Source organism: Myotis davidii, unplaced genomic scaffold (assembly GCF_000327345.1).
Source record: "Myotis davidii unplaced genomic scaffold, ASM32734v1 scaffold24, whole genome shotgun sequence".
Lineage (NCBI taxonomy): Eukaryota > Metazoa > Chordata > Mammalia > Chiroptera > Vespertilionidae > Myotis > Myotis davidii.
In genome coordinates, this window is record NW_006298312.1 from 3,105,902 (window position 1) to 3,127,961 (window position 22,060).

At 36.1% G+C, this 22,060-nt stretch overlaps 1 protein-coding gene across 8 annotated transcripts in view; it reads right to left on the minus strand.

Moving 5' to 3' along the window:
- ROBO2 (roundabout guidance receptor 2) overlaps positions 1-22,060 on the minus strand; it is a 709,767-nt gene that overhangs the window by 26,765 nt on the left and 660,942 nt on the right. For all 8 annotated transcript variants that reach the window (XM_006773936.2, XM_015570594.1, XM_015570599.1 and 5 more), the window contains 3 exons: positions 20,772-20,928; positions 4,704-4,964; positions 182-387 (listed from right to left, as the gene is read on the minus strand). In XM_006773936.2, the coding sequence (XP_006773999.1) occupies positions 182-387; positions 4,704-4,964; positions 20,772-20,928 (624 nt within the window). The remainder of the gene's footprint in view (positions 1-181; positions 388-4,703; positions 4,965-20,771; positions 20,929-22,060) is intronic.

Here is a 22,060-nt window from a genome sequence, read left to right on the forward strand (position 1 = left end):
AAGCAAAAATACTTTCAAATATTTTTGGAGTTCTGTGTTTAATATTGGCCTATTTAAAATGTTACTGAGATAAATGGAGTGGACATAAATGTCATTGGGTCTTACATAAAAAAGAATTTGATTTTTGATGCATTTAATGTTACAAATAGATCAGTTATTCCTAATAAATTCGTTCTGTTACCTGTCACAGAGCTATCCAGATTGTCCATACTGGATCCGGGCGTCTGCTCTAGCACTCTCAAGGGCCTGGGGATTTCTAAAGCCTCCTCCTCATCATCAGCATCATCATCTGGAACATCTGTTTCCAAATCAGAAATCAAGGCTCCGGACATGTAACCTAATGGTGGAACCGGGGGCTGTGGAGGTTGATTATTGCTTTGAATGTGCCTAGAATTTAAATGGGGATGAAATAAATTTGTTAGCATTCCACAAAATTGTAATTAGAATTAAACAGCATGCTATGGTAACTAGTTTTCTCTTCTTGTTTTCCTTTGACTAATTTTGAAGCTCACACTCCTTTCTTACATTTCAGTGGAGGCAATGGGCTACATATACGTAACTTGCCAACACAACAACAGCAATTTAGATTTTAACACCCTCCAATTGGTCTTTATAGGATGATCCTCGGAGAAAAGGAATACAGATTCAGCACCATTTAGTATAAAAAACCTTCCAAAGGAGAATAGGCATATTTGTCACAAATAACTATTTAAAGGTGACTGTAGCGCTAGGTTCAACTCAGTGAATAGAGCATCAGCCTGCAGACTCAAGGGTGCCAGGTTCGATTCCGGTCAAGGGCACATACCCAGGTTGCGAGCTCAGTACCCAGTAGGGGGCGTGCAGGAGGCAGCCAATCAATGATTCCCTCTCATCATTGATGTTTCTATCTCTCTTTTCTTCTCTGAAATCAATAAAAATATATCTTAAAAAAATAAAGTTTGACTGGATTTTGGTCCAAAAAGAATATAATTTTGTTCCCAGCTTAGTGTCAGAGTTCTACTCAACCTGTGTAACCTATGTGACCTGCTGGCCTTAGGAAGAAGAGATGTCACATAAAGGCCTAATACCAACGTCCCTGTCCCCAACCCTGAGCACAGTCCCTGCCCTACAGACTTTCTTCCTGCACCATCCCCGAATCAGGCTGACAGGTGTTTTCACTTTCAACCAGGTTAGAGGATTGGAATGACCACCTTGTGTTCTAGCTACTTATTGGTGCATCGGCCCCACCCACCAAAGTCTAAGCACCTGAAGACAGAAGAGACTCCTCTCAGCACTGAGTTTAGGCCCCCAGGTGTGCTCAATAAGCAAACCCTTTGAATGAATGAATACCTTTCATCTCAACCTTGTGAAGCAGAGAGAATGCTCTTTTCAACATTATTAAAGTGAAGTCCAGTTAAATGATTTTTTCAAATCACATGGTTGGTAAAATGTAGAGCTGGATGCTGGGGTCCAATTGGTTTACACTTTGAATATTTAAGAGTTTCTTCTAAATCAGGGGTGGGGAATGTCCAGCCCATTGGGTTGTACAAGGCCCTTGAAATCATTGGGTCTGGCCCTGCCAAAGCATTAGGGGTGAGTTAATTAAATGATTGACCAAATATAGTAGGCTAATTTTTAAGTAGATAATTTTGTATGGCCCGCTAATGGCATTATAAAATTCCAAATGGCTCTTGTCAGGAAAAGGTTTCCCTACCCCTGTAAACCATGAAATGCTAAATGAAATCACACTGCATTTGTTATTGTCATTAAAGATTGAATATACTGCATGCTTGGACACATTGTCTTTTTTTATACAAAGTATCTAAAAGACATCTGCTATCTAAGGAGATATAAAACAAGTGCTATGCATTTTTTTATTTAAAGATGTAAGATCATTTTATTTAATATTTGCATTTTGAGGGAAATATTTCATTGCTTACTATTCCTTTTGAAACTGCATTCTTAAATTTGTAGCCAACTCCAATGTTAACAAGATTCTAGAATCTAGATCTTTCAGTTTAAAAAGCAAACCTAATATGTTAGCTCTGGTAGCCACCTGTATATCATGAGGCCCACATCTTTAATTTAACAGACCAGGACTTGAGGTCCCACATATTGTTTGAAATTCATAACAAAGCCTTCTTTGAAAAGTCAGGTGGTTGCCTAACTATTTCTACAATAAGCCTTGAGTGTGGACGATTACACCTTCCTGGAAGTGTGGCCTCGAATCCTGTTTGTGAATCAAGGAAGAAGTGAGCCCAGTCAGGAGCAAGTGCATATAAGATGCCATTTATATACACAATTCCTTCTCCTTAAAGGTGGACACTTGGCTCCTGGGGAGGACCAGACAGTCCAACACACTCATCCTACATCACTGCTGACACCTCTTGATGGGCCAGAGCTACATTCAGGGGTGAAATTGTACTTTGAGTTTGGCAGAATTAGGAGGTATACTGAAATGCAGAAAGAGGGCCCACACATTATAAATATCTCCTTGTGGCAGGCACTATGCTGAGCAGTTCGGGGTCAATTTGAACAGAATCCCTGGAGTTTAAGCCTGGTGGTGACTATTTTGTAAATGTTTTTCCTGTGTTGTTGAGAGGCGTTTCCATTCCAGAAGGGCAAGGTCTTATGTCTTTGTGTCTCATATCCCTGCATGGGAGTCAGCAAGGACATTCTGGGATTGCTGGACAGAAGAGAAACATAGTGGGAAAGCAGGGGCTGCTCTATGGGCTCTTGGAGCGGGTGGAGGTGAACTCGTTTAGGAAATGTCTGTGGAGCATGCACTAAGTGGGCCCTCCTCTAAGCGTAGAAGATAGCAGTGAACAATTCAGGTGGAAACCCAAGCCCGTTTGAATAATATCAGCGGTCACATAGCTAGTTTCTTTACCAGAACCACACAAGTGCAAACTCATTTAATTCCTACAAAACTCTGATGCATAGTAATAAGCTTTTCCTGGCCTAAGGAGATGTCAGGCCTTTGCCCTGCACTCCAGGAAGGTAATCTCTAAGCTCTAGAATGTTCTGTCTGATAAAAATGTCTTTGGTTGTTGTTGTGTGTGTTTTTGGAGGCCTTCAGTTCCTCCGGAAAGTCTAGCATTGAGACTCATGGTGGGACCCTTGAGTCACAAGGTATCAGCTTCTCTTCTGGAAGGGCTGGAGATCGAGGTCAGCCATGCAGGTAGTCCACCAGGTCTGTGTGAAGCCCCGATAAAGACTCTGAACCTCAGGGCTAAAGTGAGTTCCCCTGGTGGGCAACGCTCCTTGCACACTGCCGCTGGGAGAGGACAACTGGGAGTGTGTCTTTGGAGCTGTCTGGATTCTGCCCCCTGCATCTCTTTTCCTGGCTGACTTTAATCTGTATCTTTTCACTGAACTGAGCGTAACAGCTTCTTGTGAGTTTTGTGGGGTTTCTAGTGAACTGAAACACAGTGTCATACAACTCATGAGTGGTGGTGGCCCCAACCTGGCTACCCTCGGTCAAATACCACACCAAGCCATTAGACTCTCCAGAGCGGGGCCTGGGTATCAACATAGTTTAAGGCTGTCCAGGTGATTTTCAAATTTAGTCATATTTGAGAACCCTGAGCTGGAATCTGTGCTAAGTAACTAAACTGCACAGCTTCATAAGTTCACTTGAAGGAAATTTTCTGGCTTCACCTGAAAAAGTGTTATTTTATAAAGCAATCTGATGTAATATAACACTGTTTAAAAGTAGATTGTTTTAAAATTTGAAAAAAATCTGATAATTGTGAAAGTTCAAGAACCTCTATTTCTAAGAAAAGACCTTATGTTTGTAATAAGCTTTAAGTGATATCCCTGGTTTTAGTGTATCTTTGTGTATTTAGTTGTATTTTAAAAAAAGTTCATTAACACTGTGAATAAGATTTATCTTATTATCAACTTATTTCAGTAGCCAGAACTAGGAAAAAGAAGCAAATAATCTGTCATAAAAGTTTACTATAATTTCAAGCACATTGTATAAATTAACAGAAGATAATCAAAGGTATATTATTAAGATATCATTTTAAAAGCCAAGAAGAGAGGGCAAATGAGAACAATAACTGCACAAAATAATGAGGATTGGGCCACTTGTATTCCTGTCATGTTTTCACAGGGCATCTAAGGAGATTTCCTTTTATACCTTATGCAAGTTTATAGATTGATTGGAAAGAAAACAATTTGGGAGTTGTAATTATTCTGTTTTTTTTTTAATTCACTTACTGTTACTAATATTGTAAGTTTTCCTGTCTCATTTAATTCACCCCAAAGAAGGTCTTAAATAACTGACACTGACCATATGTGATTTGCAGAAGCTTACATTTATATATTCACAACCACATACAGAATTAATTATAGGCACCTTAAATAATCAAAAAGGAGTCTTTTATTATAGTATTGGAAGTGAGTTTAAGGATAAGCTAATGAAATTTAAACTATAAATTAGAAAAGACTCTGGTGTAGCCAAAAGCACCTTCACCTGAAATTCAACAGATCTAACTTCTTGCTCCGATTCATTCTAACTAGTTATGAAACTTTGGTCAAATTATCTAATGTTATCCTCAGTCAATTTCCTTATCTAGATGATTGAAAACTTGTACAAAAGCATTTCTAGCCTCAGCAGTATAGTTCCATGAAAACCTCTTGTGAATTTAATAGGAAATCACATTTCCTCCCTCCATGTTTTGAAAGCCAGGTCCCCCTGACCGGCTGATGATATTTACCATGCTTGCTTTGCTATGTCAAACTGATAGGCCCGTGTCAGCTCGTCCAGGTGAGCTTGCAGCATGGGTTGCATCTCTTCCCGTGGGGATGGAGTGAGCGTTGCGGTGGATTGCTGCCCAAAGGAAATAGCAGGAGACGAAGCCACTCCTCGGACAGGAGGTGTCGGGACACGGTCATCGTCTTCTTCCAGTTCATCTTCCATGCCTTGATGCAAGTATGTTTGTACTGGTAATGGTGGGCACCAGCTATCACTGTCATAGCTGAAATGAAAAGAGAAAAAGAGCACATTTGCATATACACGCACGCGCGGGTGCACACACACAATGATTCTGGCAATAAGCAACAACCACAATGGCAACGATAGTATCTGAACTGTTCTCTCAGTTTATTTCCGCCTGCTTTCAGGTTATCTATGCTACCATAGTAAATCACCTGGCTGTTGTCTTAATTTCTAATCATAATTACATCTATTACCTCCATATCATTTATTCTTAAAGGATCTTATTACCTAATTGTTACCCTGTAGTTACAAAAGGCAATAACTTTCCAACAAAGTTACTCATGTAGAAAAACCAAATTGCTAATTAAAGACAATTAATTAGTTAATGCTTGTAGATTTAACCACTTCTGTACATACTCATGTTCCAAGAGAATACACCAATATTGATCATCTGAGAAGTGCTTGAGAAATTTATTTACTTTTATTCTAGATCTATCCCAACCTTTGATTACATATCACATGTTAATCATTAGGACATTGTGCTACAAAACTATTCAATAGCCCTTTGATTCTTTTAAGTCTCTCTTTTTTTTTTGCAGAAATGCATGTCTCCTTATATTTAACATCTAAAAACTATAAAACAGAAACCTAGTCCAATCAAATGTACATTAAAAAAGAAAAATAAAATTTTTTTGAAACAGCTTTTTTTGAGGACTCTGGTTAGGGAATATAGAAAATTAATTCTAAAAGTTTTCCGTGTTACACAAAATCAGTAGTAAATCTATTTACACTTCCTTTGTAGTACCATTATTTTCATAAATCAAATAGATCTAAACGAACTTTAAAAAGAGGCATAAGCCTAAGATAAGCAATACTAGGTGTAATTTTCCCATGAATTCAACTTTTTAAATACTTTCCAAATCTTTCCCTCACAGTTGACTACTACTTCCACATCTCAGATCAGTCTCTTTTATATGTGAACTGTCCCATTGGCTTTCCTAGTCTCTTGGGGTGCCATATTTATGTGTTCTGTACTGTCCTCCATACAGGCAAACAGATTATATTTCTAAAATCTTCATTCACGTCACACCTATGCTTCAATCACTCAGCGACTATGCCTAATCTGCGAAAAAAGTTCAAACTCATTAGCAGGACATAAAAACAATTCTCCAGCTGATCAACCTATCTGTATAGTTTATTTCCACAACACCAGCCTGCACTGCACCTTTCTGAAGTATGAATTTGTATATGACTATGCTCAAATCATCTGCCTGTAACCTCCAGGTGCTTCTTCAAGGTTCAATTCAAGTGCTGTTAGTTTTGTGAAGCTTTCTCTGCTCCATCAATGGAGTGGATCATAACTCCCTCATACTTATCTTGTACCATGTCTCTTTTTTACCCAGGATTCTGTGAGATCCTTAAACTAAAGAACTCTGTAATTCTGAACTCTGCATTTCCAGCACTAAGTACGATAAATAGCATATGGACAGTTTTCATTAAAGAACTTGAAAAAAGGATGAATACTACAGATGTATATATCTAGTTTTTATCTCTCTTACAAATGCTAATTTGAAAATGTCCAGAAGATTTTTGAATATTTGTACTTGAGTGTCTTTTCACTTATCCTGTTTAAAACTGAATTCATGAAACACACACACACACACACACACACACACACACACACACACCTGCATATAGGTTTTTATAGCAGCTTTATTCATCAAGACATGTATATTACTAAGTGAAAGAAGCAATTTTGAACAGGCTATATACTATGATTCCAACTATAGCACACATTCTGGAAAAAACAGTACTGTGGAAACAGCAAGAAGTTTCAGTGGCAACCAGAAGTTAAGGGGAAGAAGAGATGAACAGCAGAGCACCAGAATTTTAGGACAGTGAAAATACTCTGTATGATACCATAATAATGAATAGATGTCATTATACATTTGTTCTAAACCACAGAATAAGCAACACCAAGAGCCATGGACTTTGGGTGATTATGATGTGTCAAGGTAGGTTCATCACTTCAAAAAAGGTTCCATTTTGGTGGGAGATGTGATGGTAGCAGAGGCTATGAATGGGAGTCAGGGCAGAAAAATCTGTGTTTTTTGTTCAATTTTACTGTTAACCTAAAACCGATCTAACAAAATAAAGTCTATTGAAAAACAGCAACACCTGAATTTATCATCCTTTCATTCAACAATCATGTGTCAGGTGACAGTATTTTTTCACAGAACATGAACCCAATGGGAAGACCAATATTAAGCAAAAAATCAACAATATCAAATACTGTAGGAACAGAGAGCAGGGAGGCTAGAACTAGTCCTAAGCTTGGCAGCGATCTGCTGACCAATGGAAAGAGGGTATTCTAAGTACTACATGTCTGGAGAAAGAGAAAAGATAAAATATTTGGAGAACTCAAATAGTTCTCTGGCTGGAAAGAGCTGGCAAATGAAGAAGGTTGGCCCCAGAAGAGCAGGAGAAGGGAGGTAGGACATGCCAGATCACAGAGGGCCTCGTCAGCTCTGACAAGGAGTTTGGAATTCTGCCTGTGGGTGATGGATAGTTACTGAGAGGTCTTATACAGGGAATGATATTATCTTTGGCTGTTCAATTTTCCTCTCTTGTTAAAGCTACCTAAATAATCTTTTATCTCAATGTGTTGCAACCTGAAGACCTTGTTTCAGAAGCCCTGATTGGAATATTTGTTTAGAAATATCATCTATAATTTAGTATAAACAAGTACACTTTAATATGTTACTAAAACTTTTTCATATACTAGGAAATACCATTGGTTAAAGTTGTATTGCCATTGTCTACATAAATACCAAACTGACTGAGGAAGTCTATTGCTCTAAAACAATGTCATTTCCCCTGTTTTACATGTTGGAAATCAGATTTCATTTGAAGAAAATATTCTGTTGAGTAAAAAATCTCTAACCCACTGTTCATTTGGATTTCTTGCTTGTATTTTTTTTTTCAATTTTTAATCAATCCTGCACTCTATTTAAAAATTGGTCTCTGAAAACATTAGAATTGTTTGAATAAAATATTTGATACTGTTCACCCTTCTGTGTGTTAAATGTCTAAGTCTCAAAGTACCTTTCAGACGATATTTTTTTTAGGTTTCTCAGCAGAAATCTCCTGCTTTAAATGAATTTGTTTTCTTTTTCTTTCTTTTTTTTGTACTTTTCCGTTCTGGTGCAGTGTTTAAAGAATTCATCTTATTTCAAATAAACTGCATTCTTCCTAGTTCACCTATCTTAATCTTAAAAATCCTTTAAGCTATAGGATAAATCCTGTATATTTTATAAATATTGCCTTCATGTGGCCAACAAGCACTGATACATTACTCTTTTAAACTTGCACTGATATTTTTGCACATTTCCCTGAAAATTGATTATATATTGTCTTATTCCATCATTATTTATTTTTATTCCTCACGCGAGGAAATTTTTTTTTCATTGATTTTTACAAAGAGTAGAAGGGAGAGAGAGAGACAGGTTGCTTCCCACAAGTCACAGACCAGGGCCAGGAGCCTGCAATGAAAGTACATGCCATTGACCAAAATTCAATCCAGGACCATTCAGTTCCCAGGCCCACACTCTATCCACTGAGCCAAACCATGAGAGCCCCTTTGGAAATCTGGATTCTTTAATTGTCTAGCATATTTTATTATTTAACCTTTCACATGTTAATAGTAGGTGATATGCATATTTATTAATTTAAAAAATACATAAATTGCTTCATTAATAAAAATGCTTAGACCCTGGGTGGGTAGCTCAGTTGGTTGGAGCATCATCCTGAACACCAAAAAGGTTATTTGTTTAATTCTTTCTCAGGGAATGTGCCTGGGTGGCAGGTATGATACTGGTAGTGGTGTGTATAGGAGGCAAACAATGAATGATACTCTCTTTCATTGATGTTTCACTCTATATATATAATCAATAAAAACATATCCTTGGGTGAGAATTAAAAATGTAGTAAAAATAAAAAAATAAAAATGCTTAGGTTTATTTTATTTTCTTCAGATTTTCTTAATCCCCACCCAAGGATATGTTTATTATTATTATTATTATTCTTTTAAATCTTAATTTTTGAAAGTATTACAATGTCCCCAATTTCCCCCATTGACCTCCTCTAGCCTGCCTCTACCCCTTGCCCCAGGCCTTCACCACCCTATTGTCTGTGTCCACAGGTTATGCATATATGCATACAAGGTCTTTGGTTGATCACTTCGCACACACCCATACTCCCCCAACTTCCCTCCGAGATTCTGCATTCTGTTTCATGTTTCCATGTCTCTGGATCTGCTCTGTTCATCAGTTCATTTTGTTAATTAGATCCCACATACAAGTGAAATTATGTGATACTTGTCTTTCTCTGACTGATTTATTTCACTTAGAATGATACTCTCTAGGTTTCTCCATGCTGTCTCAAAGGGTAAGAGATTTTTTTTTTCTTTTTTACTGCTACAGAGTATTCCGTGGTGTAAATGTTCCACAGCATTTTTTATTCACTCATCAGCTGATGGGCACTTGGGCTATTTCCAGATCTTAGCTATTGTAAATTGTGCTGCTATGAACATAGGGGTGCATACATTCTTTCTGATTGGTGTTCCAGGTTTCTTAGTATATATTTCTAGAAGTGTGATCATTGGGTCAAATGGTTGTTCCATATTTGATATTTTGAGGAAACTGCATACTGTTTTCCATAATGGCTGCACCAGTCTGCATTCCCACCAGAAGTGTACTAGAGTTTCCTCTTCTCCACATCCTCGCCAGCACTTGCCATTTGTTGATTTGTTGATGGTAGCCATTCTGACAGAATGAGGTGATACCACATTGTCATTTTAATTTGCATCTCTCTGATGATCAGTGACTGAGCATTTTTTCATGTCTCATGGCCATCTGTATGTCCACTTTGGAGAACTGTCTATTTAGGTCTTTTGCCCATTTTTAATTGGATTGCTTGTCTTTCTTTTGTTGATTTGTAGGAGTTCTTTATATATTTTGGATATTAACCCTTTATCAGATGTATCATTGCCAAATGTGTTCTCCCATACAGTGGGCCCCCTTTTCATTTTGTTGATGGTTTCTTTTGTTGTGCAAAGTTTTTCATTTTGATGTAGTCCAATTTATTTATTTTCTCTTTAGTTTCCTCTGCCCTAGGAGATGTATCCATAAACATATTGCTATGAGAGATGTCTGAGATTTGCTATCTATGGTTTCTTCTAGGATTTTTATGGTTTCATAACTTACACTTAAGTCTTTTATCCAATTTGAGTTTATTCTGTGTATGGTGAAGTTGGTGGTCTGGTTTCTTTTATTTTTGCTTTTCTTTTCTGTTCTTTTTTTAAATGTATCTGTCCAATTTTCCCAACACCATTTATTGAAGACACTGTCTTGACTCTATTGTATGCTCTTGCCTCTTTTGTCAAATATTAATTGAGCATAATGGTTTGGGTCTATTTCTGGAGTCTCTGTTCTGTTCCTTAATCTCTATGAATGTTCTTGTGCTAGTACCAGGCTGTATTGAATATGGTGGCTTTGTAGAATAACTTGATATCTGGAATTTTGATTCTTCGGACTTTGTTCTTCTTTCTCAAGATTTCTGCAGCTTTTCTGGGTCTTTTTTGGTTCCACATACATTTTTTGAATATTTATTCTAGATCTGTGAAATATGCTGTTTGTGTCTTAATAGGGAGTGCATTGAATCTGTAGATTGCCTTAGGGAGTATGGGCATTTTAAAGATATTATTCTACCAATCCATAAACATGATATATTTTTCCATTTTTTTATATCTTCCTCTATCTCTTTTTTCAACATCCTGTAGTTTTCTGAGTAAAAGTATTTTACTTCCTTTGTTAAATTTATTCCTAAATATCTTAATTTATTTACAATGGTAAATGGGATTATTTGTTTAGTTTCTCTTTCCGATAATTCATTATTGGTGTATAAAAATGCCATCGATTTTCAGATGTTGATTTGTATCCTGCTACATTGCCAAATTCATTTATTAAATCTAATACTTTTTTGATGGAGTCTTTACGGTTTTGTATGTATAATATCATGTTTTCTGCAAATAAGGACAGTTTTACTTTCTATGTACAATATTATGTCATCTTCAAATAATGACAATTTTACTTCCTCTTTTCCGATTTGGATGCCTTTTATTTCTTCTTCTTATCTGACAGCTGTGGCTAGGACTTCCAGTAATAAGTTGAATCAGAGCGGTGAAAGCAGACATCCCTGTCTTGTTTCTGTTCTTAGGGGAAATGGTGATAGTTTTTGCCCATTGAGTATGATATTTGCTATAGGTTTGTCATATATGGCTTTTATCATGTTGAGATATGCTTCCTCTCTTCCTACTTTGCTGAGAGTTTTTATCAAAAATCTATATTGGATTTTGTCAAATGCTTTCTCTGTGTCTATTGATATGATCATGTGACTTTATTTATGTGATATATCACGTTTATTGACTTGCAAATTTTGTATCATTCTTGCATCCCTGGAATAAATACCACTTGTTCATATATTGCTATATCTGATTTGCTAATATTTTGTTGGGGATTTTAGCATCTTTGTTCATCAGGGATATTGGCTTGTAATTCTCTGTCTTTGTCATATATTTATGTGGTTTTGGAATTAGGATAATGCTGGCCTTGTAAAAAAAGATTGGAAGTGTTCCTTCCTCTTGGACTTTTTGGCCTGTACAGGTTTTCTGATTCTTTCTGATTCAGTTTGGAGAGGTTATATTTTTCCAGGAGTTTGTTCATTTCACCCACATTGTCCATTTTATTGGCATATAGTTGTTCATAGTATTTTCTTAAATAATTTGTATTTTTATAGTATCAGTGGTGACTTCACTTTCATTTCTGATTTTATTTTTTGTGTCCTCTCTCTTTGTTTCCTAATGAGTCTGGCTAATTCTTTAACTTGTAGGTTATAGAAATTATTGTTAATTTTTCTTGTTTTGTGAAGTAGGCCTATAGTACTTTGAACATCCCTCTCAGGATTGCTTTCGTTGTGTCCAGTAGATTTTTGGTTGTTTTGTGTTCAGTTGCATTTGTTTCCAGAGAGTTTTTGGTTTATTTATTGATCTCATTGATAACCCATTCATTGATTAATAACATGCTATATAGCCTCTATATGTTTAAATGTTTAGGGGCATATTTACTGCAGTTGATTTCTAATTTCATTCCATCTGATTACACAAGATGCTTGATATGATTTCCGTCTTCTTGAACTTGTGGAGACTTGTTTTGTTTCCTAACATGTGGTCTATCTTTGTGAATGACCCATATGCACTTGAGAAGAATGTATATTCTGCAGCTTTGGAGTGAAAACTTTTATAAATGTCAATTAAATTCATCTGATATGGTGTGCCCTTTAGAGTAACTGTTTCCTTGTTAAGTTTTTGTCTGGAAGATCTATATAGTGAAAGTCAATGGGATGTTAAAGTCCACCATTATGACTGTATTGTTGTTAATCTCTCCCTTAAAGTCCTCTAGAACTTTTTAAAATATATATTTAGGTGCTCCTATAATGAGTGCATATATGTTTATCAGAGTTATATTCTTTTGTTGGATCAACCTTTTTAGTATTATGTAGTGACCTTTTTTGTCCCTTGTGATGGCCTTCATTTTGAAGTCTATTTTATCAGATATGAGTATTAATACCCCAGCTTTCTTTTCGATTCCATTTGCATGGAACATTTTTCTCTATCCTTTCACTCTCACCCTGTGTGAGTCTTTAGTTCTGAGGTGGGTCTCTTATAGACAGCATATAGTTTGGTCATGTTTTTATATCCATTCAGCTACCATATATCTTTTGATTAGAGCATTTAATCCATTTACATTTAAGGTTATTATTGATAGGTACTTATTTTTTGCCAGTTTAATTCTGTATGGCTAGGTTTCTCTCTATATTTCTTCTTCTCATTATGTAAGTCCATTTAGCATCTTTTGTAATGCTGAATGCTGGATGAATTCCTTTATCCTTTTTATTTCTGGAAAGCTCTTTATTTTACCATCTATTTTGAATGATAGCCTCACTGGACAGAGTAATATTGGATTCAGATCCTTGCTTTACATTATCTTGAGTACTTCATTCCATTCCCTTCTGGTCTATAGAGTTTCTGATGAGAAATCAGATGACAGCTTTACAGGAGCTCCTTTATAGATAACAATTTGTTTTTCTATTGCCACCTTTCAAGATTCTCTCTTTGTCTCTAAGTTTTGGCATTTTAATTATGATGTGTCTGGGTGTGGGCCTGTTTGGGTTCTTCTTGCTTGCATTTCTCTGTGCCTCTTGAGCTTGTGTGACTTTTTCCTTTACCAGGTTAGGGAAGTTTCTGCCATTATTTCTTCAGTCATGTTCTCTATCTCTTTATCCCTTGCTCCCTTTGTTCTCCTTCTGGTATACCTACTATGTGAATATTGTTACATTTCTTGTTGTCCCGCAGCTCCCTAAAGCTGTCCTCCTGTCTTTTAATTGTTTTTTTCTTTCTGGTTTTCTGATTTAGTGCTTTTTTTCTACCCTTTCTTTTAATTCACTGATCCAATCCTCAGCTTCCTCTAATCTTCTGTGTATTCCTTCCAAAGTGTTCTTTATTAGAGCTATGTCACTCTTTATTTCTGAATGTTCTTTTTTCAGAGTTACCATATGTTTTCTTATGCTATTGAGCATCTTTACCATCATTATTCTGAACTCTATATCAGATAAATTTCTTATCTCCATTTCATTCATTTCTTCTTCTGGAGAATTTTCTTGTTCTTTCATTAGTGAGTTTCTTTTTCTCCTCATTTTGGCTGCCTGTTTGGGTTTATGAGTATGTATTATGAGATCTGCAGTGCCTCTCTAATCTCTAGTGTCAAACTCTATTTCTGACTAATTAGAGCAGGCAAAAACTCAAAGCCTCCACTTTGCAATAGGTGGGTCAACGTCTCCCCCACAGGCAAAGCTACCTGTATAGCATTGTCTGCGTGAGAAAGGTGACCTCTGCAGCAGGAGGGAATGGCTAGACACATGAAACTGGGGTGTCAGCCTTCTGAATTCTAACCCCAGAGCCCCCAACCCTGGCTTCTGCTCACACATCTACAGTCTACTATGTCCTCCCTCTGCTGGAACCCAATGTGATTGTATGCACATGGATTTGTTTTGCATTGGCCCTTTAAGAGGATGCTTGCATTTCCAGCTGTCTCTGGTTGGCAGACAGCTACCCTGCTTCTTATACAGATGTTATGTGGGCACCTTTCTCAGTTCTGGTGCCCAAGGATATGTTTAGAGAGAGGAAGTGAGAGACAGAGAGAAATATTGATGTGAAAGAGAAACATCAATTGATCTATTGCCACCCATATGGGACCTGACTGGGAATGGAACCCAAAGCCTTTGATAACTGGACGACACTCCAACCAACTGAGCCTCCTGGCCAGGGCTGGTTAAGATTCTTCTCTTAACTTATTTATTTGACTTTAAATGCTATATTAGTAAGTCAAACAGAAATATCTGTAGTAAATCTAATTTTACGTGAAGCTACCCCTTTTCAGTATGGAATGTGTGTGCTGTTATACTTATGACTAGTTATAATAAAATTTACTTCATTCTGTTTTACAGAATAGCACAATTTTCCCATAAACTTAGTTTCTGTACTTTGTTTGCTTACATTAGTTTATTTCTAGGGGTATCCTACATTTGAATAAAGAAAGAACATGTTTGAAGATGTTTATAGAATATTTAATCTTTCAAATGGAGGAAGTCAATTACTTCTTAAAATTTTGCTACTTTATAAGTAGCAAACTATCTTTATTTTCAATAATCTAAAGGGAACATACATGTGGAATAAAAATGCATAGAAAATATAAGAGAAGGGAGAAGGAGTGTCATATGCATTGAGTGTAATTAGTTGTCTTCATTTTTAGTATTCAAATGCCATAAGGCATAGGACCTATCTGTATAAATATTAGTTTTAACATTTTATATATATATGTGTGTGTGTCTGTGTGTATGTATATTGTTCTTTGACCTTGACTCTTCTCTCTCTCTGCACACACACACACACAATGCACAATGTATTACATGACTGAAAAGCCTTTTAATAGCTATTTCATTGAACTAAAATGGGTGTTTTTTATCAATTGTTCCAAGTCTTTTCTACAAAGGTAATCTAGAATAGGAGTGAGCAAACAATGTCCACTGCAGAACATAAGCAGAGCTGAGGAAAGTCCATGGATTCATGTCAGTCAATGGTTTGTGCAGGAAGTGGAAAATAGAGCTATAAAGGATAAGTGAAAGACTAGGGTAAGAACATAAAAGGCTAGATGAAAGAAATATGGGACATGGTGCATATCGTATGATGGGGACAACTAACCATTGTTCATCACTTCTATATATTCCTGTATTAATCCATTCTAGAACAATGGACACTTAAGTTTCATGTAGTTTCTGAGGAAGGGCAAGAAAGTAACAGATGTCTCTATAAATGTTATGAAAAGTGTAGCTCTGTTTTTAGAGTTTCCTTCACATTTACAGATATATCCTATTTGAATGCTGAAATTTCAACAGCAACATCAGAAAGACTGTGAAAACGCTTATACTACCAACCACATTTCTTTTGGGCAACTTTTCCTGAAGAAGTGTTTGTTCTTTGACATTGGCTGTGAAGTGGGAGGAAACACTACTGTCTTGCTCACAAATAAGAAGGAGGACAATAAATCTATGTTGCCTGTGAACTAACTTGTTAAAGGCCAAATACAAATATCATATTACTAATAAAAGCACAATAAAGTTCAACACCCACAGAAGCTTGCCAATCTCTAACTGCAGTAATAAAGCTGAGCATGCTTTCTATTGCACTACTACTAAAGTCTTCCTAGCATCACATGATTATATTAAAATATATTATATTTATAGCAAAAAAGGGATATATTGGAAACATTTTTGTCAAGTTGAGAGAGGCATATCGATGAGAAAGAACATTTACCATTGTTGCTATGGCACTAAATTAACAATTAAATACATTTTCTACTTGGACAATGATTTGATACTTTTGATGTTTAGCATAGTGAGGGGATCAGACCAAGAAAGGCTTGGAAAAATTGATAATATCTAAATTCTTAGCAAAAATATTAAAAATTGTAATGTAAAACAAAAGACTCTCTCTTCAAGATTGTGATTGTGCTCAGCTCGGTATCTCCAAACCTACCCCTGTCGCTTCAGCCCCTGCCATTGCTTTATTGATAGTGGCCATTCTGCTGCAATAGGCAATTTATGATTCCTCAGCCTCATGTCCTCCAATGCATCATCTGTATCCAAAGTCAGAATCCTTACCTGACATGCAAGGTTTCAGAATTGTCCTCAAGACACCTTCTCAGATATTTCCTACACTACACATGTTTCAAATTCAACAAACCTCATAGAGCAGCTACCAATTGTGGAAGGTTACACACAAGCAATGAGAATGAAATGTGATAAGTACTACAGTAGGAAAGTAAGCTTAAAGAATAATGAAAAATAAAGGAAAGGCAAGTAACTTTAACTATAATAGGGTGAGGTTTCCAAGGGAAGAGTAGAAAGTATCAAAGGAAGACTAATGTGCTATTCCTTTTTTTTAATTTATTTATTCCTCCTCTTTAATTTTATATCTATGTTCACCTTTGGCTAGAAAATTTTCATCTACACAGCAAATGGCAACATTAGTAACATCTTGTTGTAGTCATTGGTTAACAAGCTATCCTGGCACACAGGTTACTTTGTGTTAGGGACTATTTCTCACCACTTTTGTCTATTTGCTTCTGACTTAGAGTCTGGCATGCAACAATCACCCAATTCTGGGCAATATTATTTGTAAATAAAAAATTCAAGAATCACTTCAAAACTCAACTTTTATAGGATTGCAACAGCCCTACCTGGCAAGCTTGACTATCACTTTCTGCATGCAAATTATTATTGCACTAGGGGCCCAGTGCACAAATTTGTGCACCTTGAAAGGAACTGTGGGCCGCGATGCTGCAGTGGGCACCTGCTGTCAGCGTGGGGCAACTGAGGTTGGCGCCAGCAGTGGGTACAAGTAGCAGATGCTGCCCCAATTGCCCCTCAGGAGCAGGGGGAGGTGGAGAAGTCCTCAGGAATAATTGGGGCGAGTGCTAGGTGCCAGCATGGGTGCAAGTGGCGGTTCTGGCGCTGGCAACAAGTGTGAGCAAGGCCAGTGCTGGCAGCAGGTGCAAACTCTGGGTGGGACTGTGGCGTGTAGGAGCAAAGAATTTTCAGTAACCACCAGAGCAGCCGTGGGCAAACTACGGCCCGTGGGCTGGATCCAGCCTGTTCGGCTGTTCTATCGGCCCGCAGAAAGAGCGGAGGGTTCTCTTGCTCTCCCCTCCGCTCCTTCACCAGCAGCAGTGTTAACTTGTATCAGTTCACACAAACACTCCATCCATGCTTTTGTTCCGGCCCTCCGGTCCAGTTTAAGAACCCATTGTGGCCCTCGAGTCAAAAAGTTTGCCCATCCCTGCACCAGAGGCTCACCCTGATGACAGCGACCAGTGCCCCACCTTGGTCTGGCATCCCCTCTCACCTGCTCCATCACCCCACCGTGGCTGAAGCTCGCCATGTTCTACCCTCTGCCACCTGCTGCCAATGACTGCCGTGTTCCACATGCGCCCCCTGGTGGTCAGCACACATCATAGCGACCAGTTGTTCAGTTCTATCTTTTGGTCTATTTGCTTATTAGGGTTTTATATATATAGATACGCATCACTCATCTAAGGCTTGTGGTACAATATAATGTGCTGGAGTGTGTGTGGTTTCTGGTTTCTATCTTCCCCAAGTCCTGTGAGCTCCCTAGATCAGGGATAAGATCTTCCTTATTAATTTTATAGTTTCTTTCATCACTGTGGCTTTTCTTTCTAACACAGTGCCAAGCAAATTTTATGTATTTGAAAAAAAAATATGTTGAATAAGTTCTATATAATGACATGTTTAAAACAAAAAAACAACAATATATCACCATAAGAAGTATAATTACAGAATCCTTGATTGTTAAAAATAAAAACTATTAAAAACAAAAAAGATTAGTTCTAAGGTTTTTGTTTGAATTTTAAGAACACCTTAAATCTGCATAAGTTTTAAATCAAGGCATTTAAACAATTTTATAGATCTTTTCTGCAAAATAGTCAATGTTAACAGCATGAATTCCAGAGTATAAATAAACTAGGAAGTGTTCAAACATCTTTCCCTTTCAGTATTATAATTTTCACATTAGAAAAAAAAGTATAATGAGTATAACAGGAAATAGACAAAGCCTTCCCAAATATACTCATTTTGATATATTCTTTAAATATTGACTTCAAATGAATTCTCATTACAAACAATTGAAATAAGAATTTTCAAGTATTCTTAAAAACAAACAAACAAACAAAAAAAAAACACTGAGTCCAAAAAACAAGGAAATTGAGTTTTGTTGTCAGTTTACTGATAGGTTAAAAGTTAACTACTATTTTTGTTAAGAGTAATAAGTTTTTTGGTGTTTTTTTTTCAGGAAATATGAGGTATTTATGGCAAATAACTCAAAGATAAATTAGAACTAAACTGCATGCATGCCACAAATACTTTGAATATATATAATCAAGAAATATATTTATGTACCTATCTAAAGGCAGTGGTGGTTGTGTGGGTGGGAAGAGATCAAACAAATGCATAACCTATGGACACAAACAATAGGGTGTTGAAGGCCTGGGACAGAGGACTGGGGGTAGGCTAGAAGGGGTTAATGGGGAAAGAAGGGGGCTGTGTGTAATCCTTTCAGCAATAAAAATTAAAAAAATAAAAGAAAAGAAAAAATAAAATAAGTGGACTTGCCTGGCCTGGGCTGGGTAGCTAAAAAATAAAATTAATTAATTTAAAAAATATCAAATATTTTTAGCAATCTTTAGAAAAAAAATTTTCTAATATAATGCATTCTGGTTAAATATTAAAATAATTTAAAATCCCCAAGTAGTAAAATAAATTTATATTTTATATCATAATATTCTTTTTTTAATTATTTCTTTTTTTATTCATTTATTTATTTATTTATTTATTTTGCAGTCATAATATTCTTAAAATAATTTGTATTACAAAATAAAATCTCCACGAATGTGAATTATTTCATTCACCAAATGGATAGTTCTAACTCTATTGCTTGGCAACAAAATAACGTGAAAAGTTTATCATTTATTTGTAATGAATTCATTTTTTCTCAATTTGTAATAGGTATTTTTATAGTGTATGCTTTTTCAGAGTAGATTTAGTGTGAAAAAAATACAAAGATTCCATATTACCTACAGGTTTCATGTGATCTGAGTTCATGATTTAGAACTTCATGCTTATAAATGTTTAACAGCATTCTTTTTTCAGTTTACATGTTCCATTTCCCCATTTTCTGAGTACAGCCTTTAAAAGGAAGATTTCTAAGCCCCATAGTAATCTTTTCTCATGGAATAATGCATCTCTGCTTTTTCTTTGCCCAGGATCCATGTAACATTGACACATTTATATTACCAATATGAATTGCATATCATATGCAGAGTTTTATTTATTTAAGTCAGAGAAAAGGGGTATGGTCTTAATTTCTTTTTTCAAATGTGAACCCAATTTTTAAAAGTAAAATAATAATGATATGTATACGTATGGAACTATAATTCCATAGAAACAAAAGAAGCCCTTTGGATGGAAAGAACGACATTGAGAAAAGTACAGAAATATGCACATTACATAACTGGAAGAAAAGGCAAATAGGTCTATTTTTAGATACAAACATTGTGACAGAAAAAAATTAATCTGGAGACTTCAAAGAAAGCAGGTATGTAAAAAAAACATGGAGAAACAATGTATTAGCATGTACATGTGATCTTTACGTGAAACAAGACAGAAAATAGATATTAAAATATCTGTAATTAAATATTTACAATTAGTATTTTAATATCTAAAAACTTCTAAATAAAGAAAAAGTTAGAAAAGGGAAAACTGCCTTTATTCTGTATTTTTCAGTTCTATTCAAAAGCAATGGTGACCTTAGAAACTGTGAAGATGACAGAGCAGTTACCATTATTAAGAAAGGAAACCAGACTGAGTATGTTTTTTTCTGCCTTGCTATTTGTTTCCAGATTAGTGAATAAAGTGTATTGATGTCTCCTGCTTTAAAATCTATTAACGCAAGTAACAGAAGAAAACAATTTAATTCTCGTGAGATGTTTAGGGAAAATAGGGAAACTGGCTACATTTAAAGGCCCTCAAAGGACATTTTCTAACTTAAAAAGGTTTTGTTACAGAGTGTGTATTGGCTTGAACCTCTTTTCTTGTTCAGGCCCCTAAGATCCCATTGAAGTTGATGATTAAAGTTCTACCCACTGGCCAGGTCTCTGCAATTAGCCCATTGTGAGGGAGCTCAACAGTGGGCGCCCTGCTATGGCCTGGCATCAAGTCATTAGAGAACTGTGAGGAATGGTGAAGAAGGTTATTTTAATTCCCTTTTCAGCTCTTCTCAGGAGTGGCTCTTTAGTTCACAGAGCTGTGGGTACTTGCTTTCAAACTAACAAGCAATATTATAAATGGAGGTTGCATTATCATGATTGCAGAAAATCTAAGGCACTTGAAGGCCAAGGATTCTAGGTCCTCAGTATGTGCTATGTCGTATTTATCAGCAAAAAAATATATAGATGGTGCAAACAATGAAAGAGGGGAGAAGCAGTGAACAGGCGGGGAAGGGAGCAGAGAAAACAATAAGAGCATACACGATAAAGACAAACATGCACAATAGAAAGGGAGTGAAGCCTGGGCATTCCCTTAGTCTATAAAACATTTTTACCCATTTTCTTGCTGTTCCACTGCGTAGTGTTCCAGCTCTGAACCAGGAAGGGGCTGGGCAGGGGGAGGAGGTAGAGGAACATTGGCCCAAGTCGATCCATTGTTTTTCTGCGGTTTAGATGAGTTTTTATTTTTCTTCTTTTTTCCACCTTTCCCACCTAAAAGTAACAATGCACTTATTCAGACATAACAAATATCAGAAGAAACAAAGACATCAGATGGGCATGTGTATTTATGTTTTCAAAACACCAGAATAGGTATGTCTCAGTGTTAAAAGCTATAAACAATGACATTATATAATCTGAAAACATTTTTATAAATCATTCAAAATGGTATTGTCTCCCTCCCATCGCATTAACTACAGAGTTGAGTAAACAAAAATATGGCTGCTATAGTAGGAAAAGCACATTTATTGATTTATTCATGTGTGCTACCTCCACATTTTCATTGTTAGAAGAAACAATGGGCCATAACAACTTTTTTCAAATGTCAGATTTTAGTGCATTTATAATGCTCTTTTGCATAATCTCTCTCAGTGGAAAATGCAGTGCCTAAGGATACAGGCTAAACTTTTACATTAGAATTTACTCAATTTAATTAATCCAGGAGAATAATAGTTTTAAAATCAATCAACTGTACCAGAGGATAAGCTGTAAATTTTTCACAATAATATGTTCTATAGAAATTTTTAACTAATGAACAACACAATTTTTTTGCATATAGTGAACATAGTTCCCAAATGAATGGAAATACAGTAATCAGTTTCACTACTATTGTAATACAAATGAATTCATGCACAAAACATGAGCAAAAAGTAACATGGTGGCATATAGGCCATATGTGGAATTATAGGAGGTTAATAAAATATAAAAGAAAATTTATCATTTCTATAGTGCCAGAGTTTTCACTCTTTCAAAACTAAGTAAATGAAGTTTCTTCCTAAATGAACTATGGGTAGATGCTAGAATGAATACTTCTTGAGCAGAATGACAAAGAATGATTAGGGGAAGCTAAGAAACTTTTATCACTCCCACAACAGTCTGTAGTTATGCAGAAAAAAAAAAGATACTAACTCCTTGGATTTTATTTTCTGGAACTAAAAGTAGTAAGAATCAAATATTTGCAACATGGTTATCTAGCAAGGGATATTGCTTTCTTTCCATTACTAATCTGCATCCACCAAATCAAAAAATTATGTAATTTAATAATTTATTTGAGTGCCAAAAAGTGCTGAAACTACTATGTTTTCTAGGTAGTGTGTATAAAACACACATATGTAAAGAAGCATTC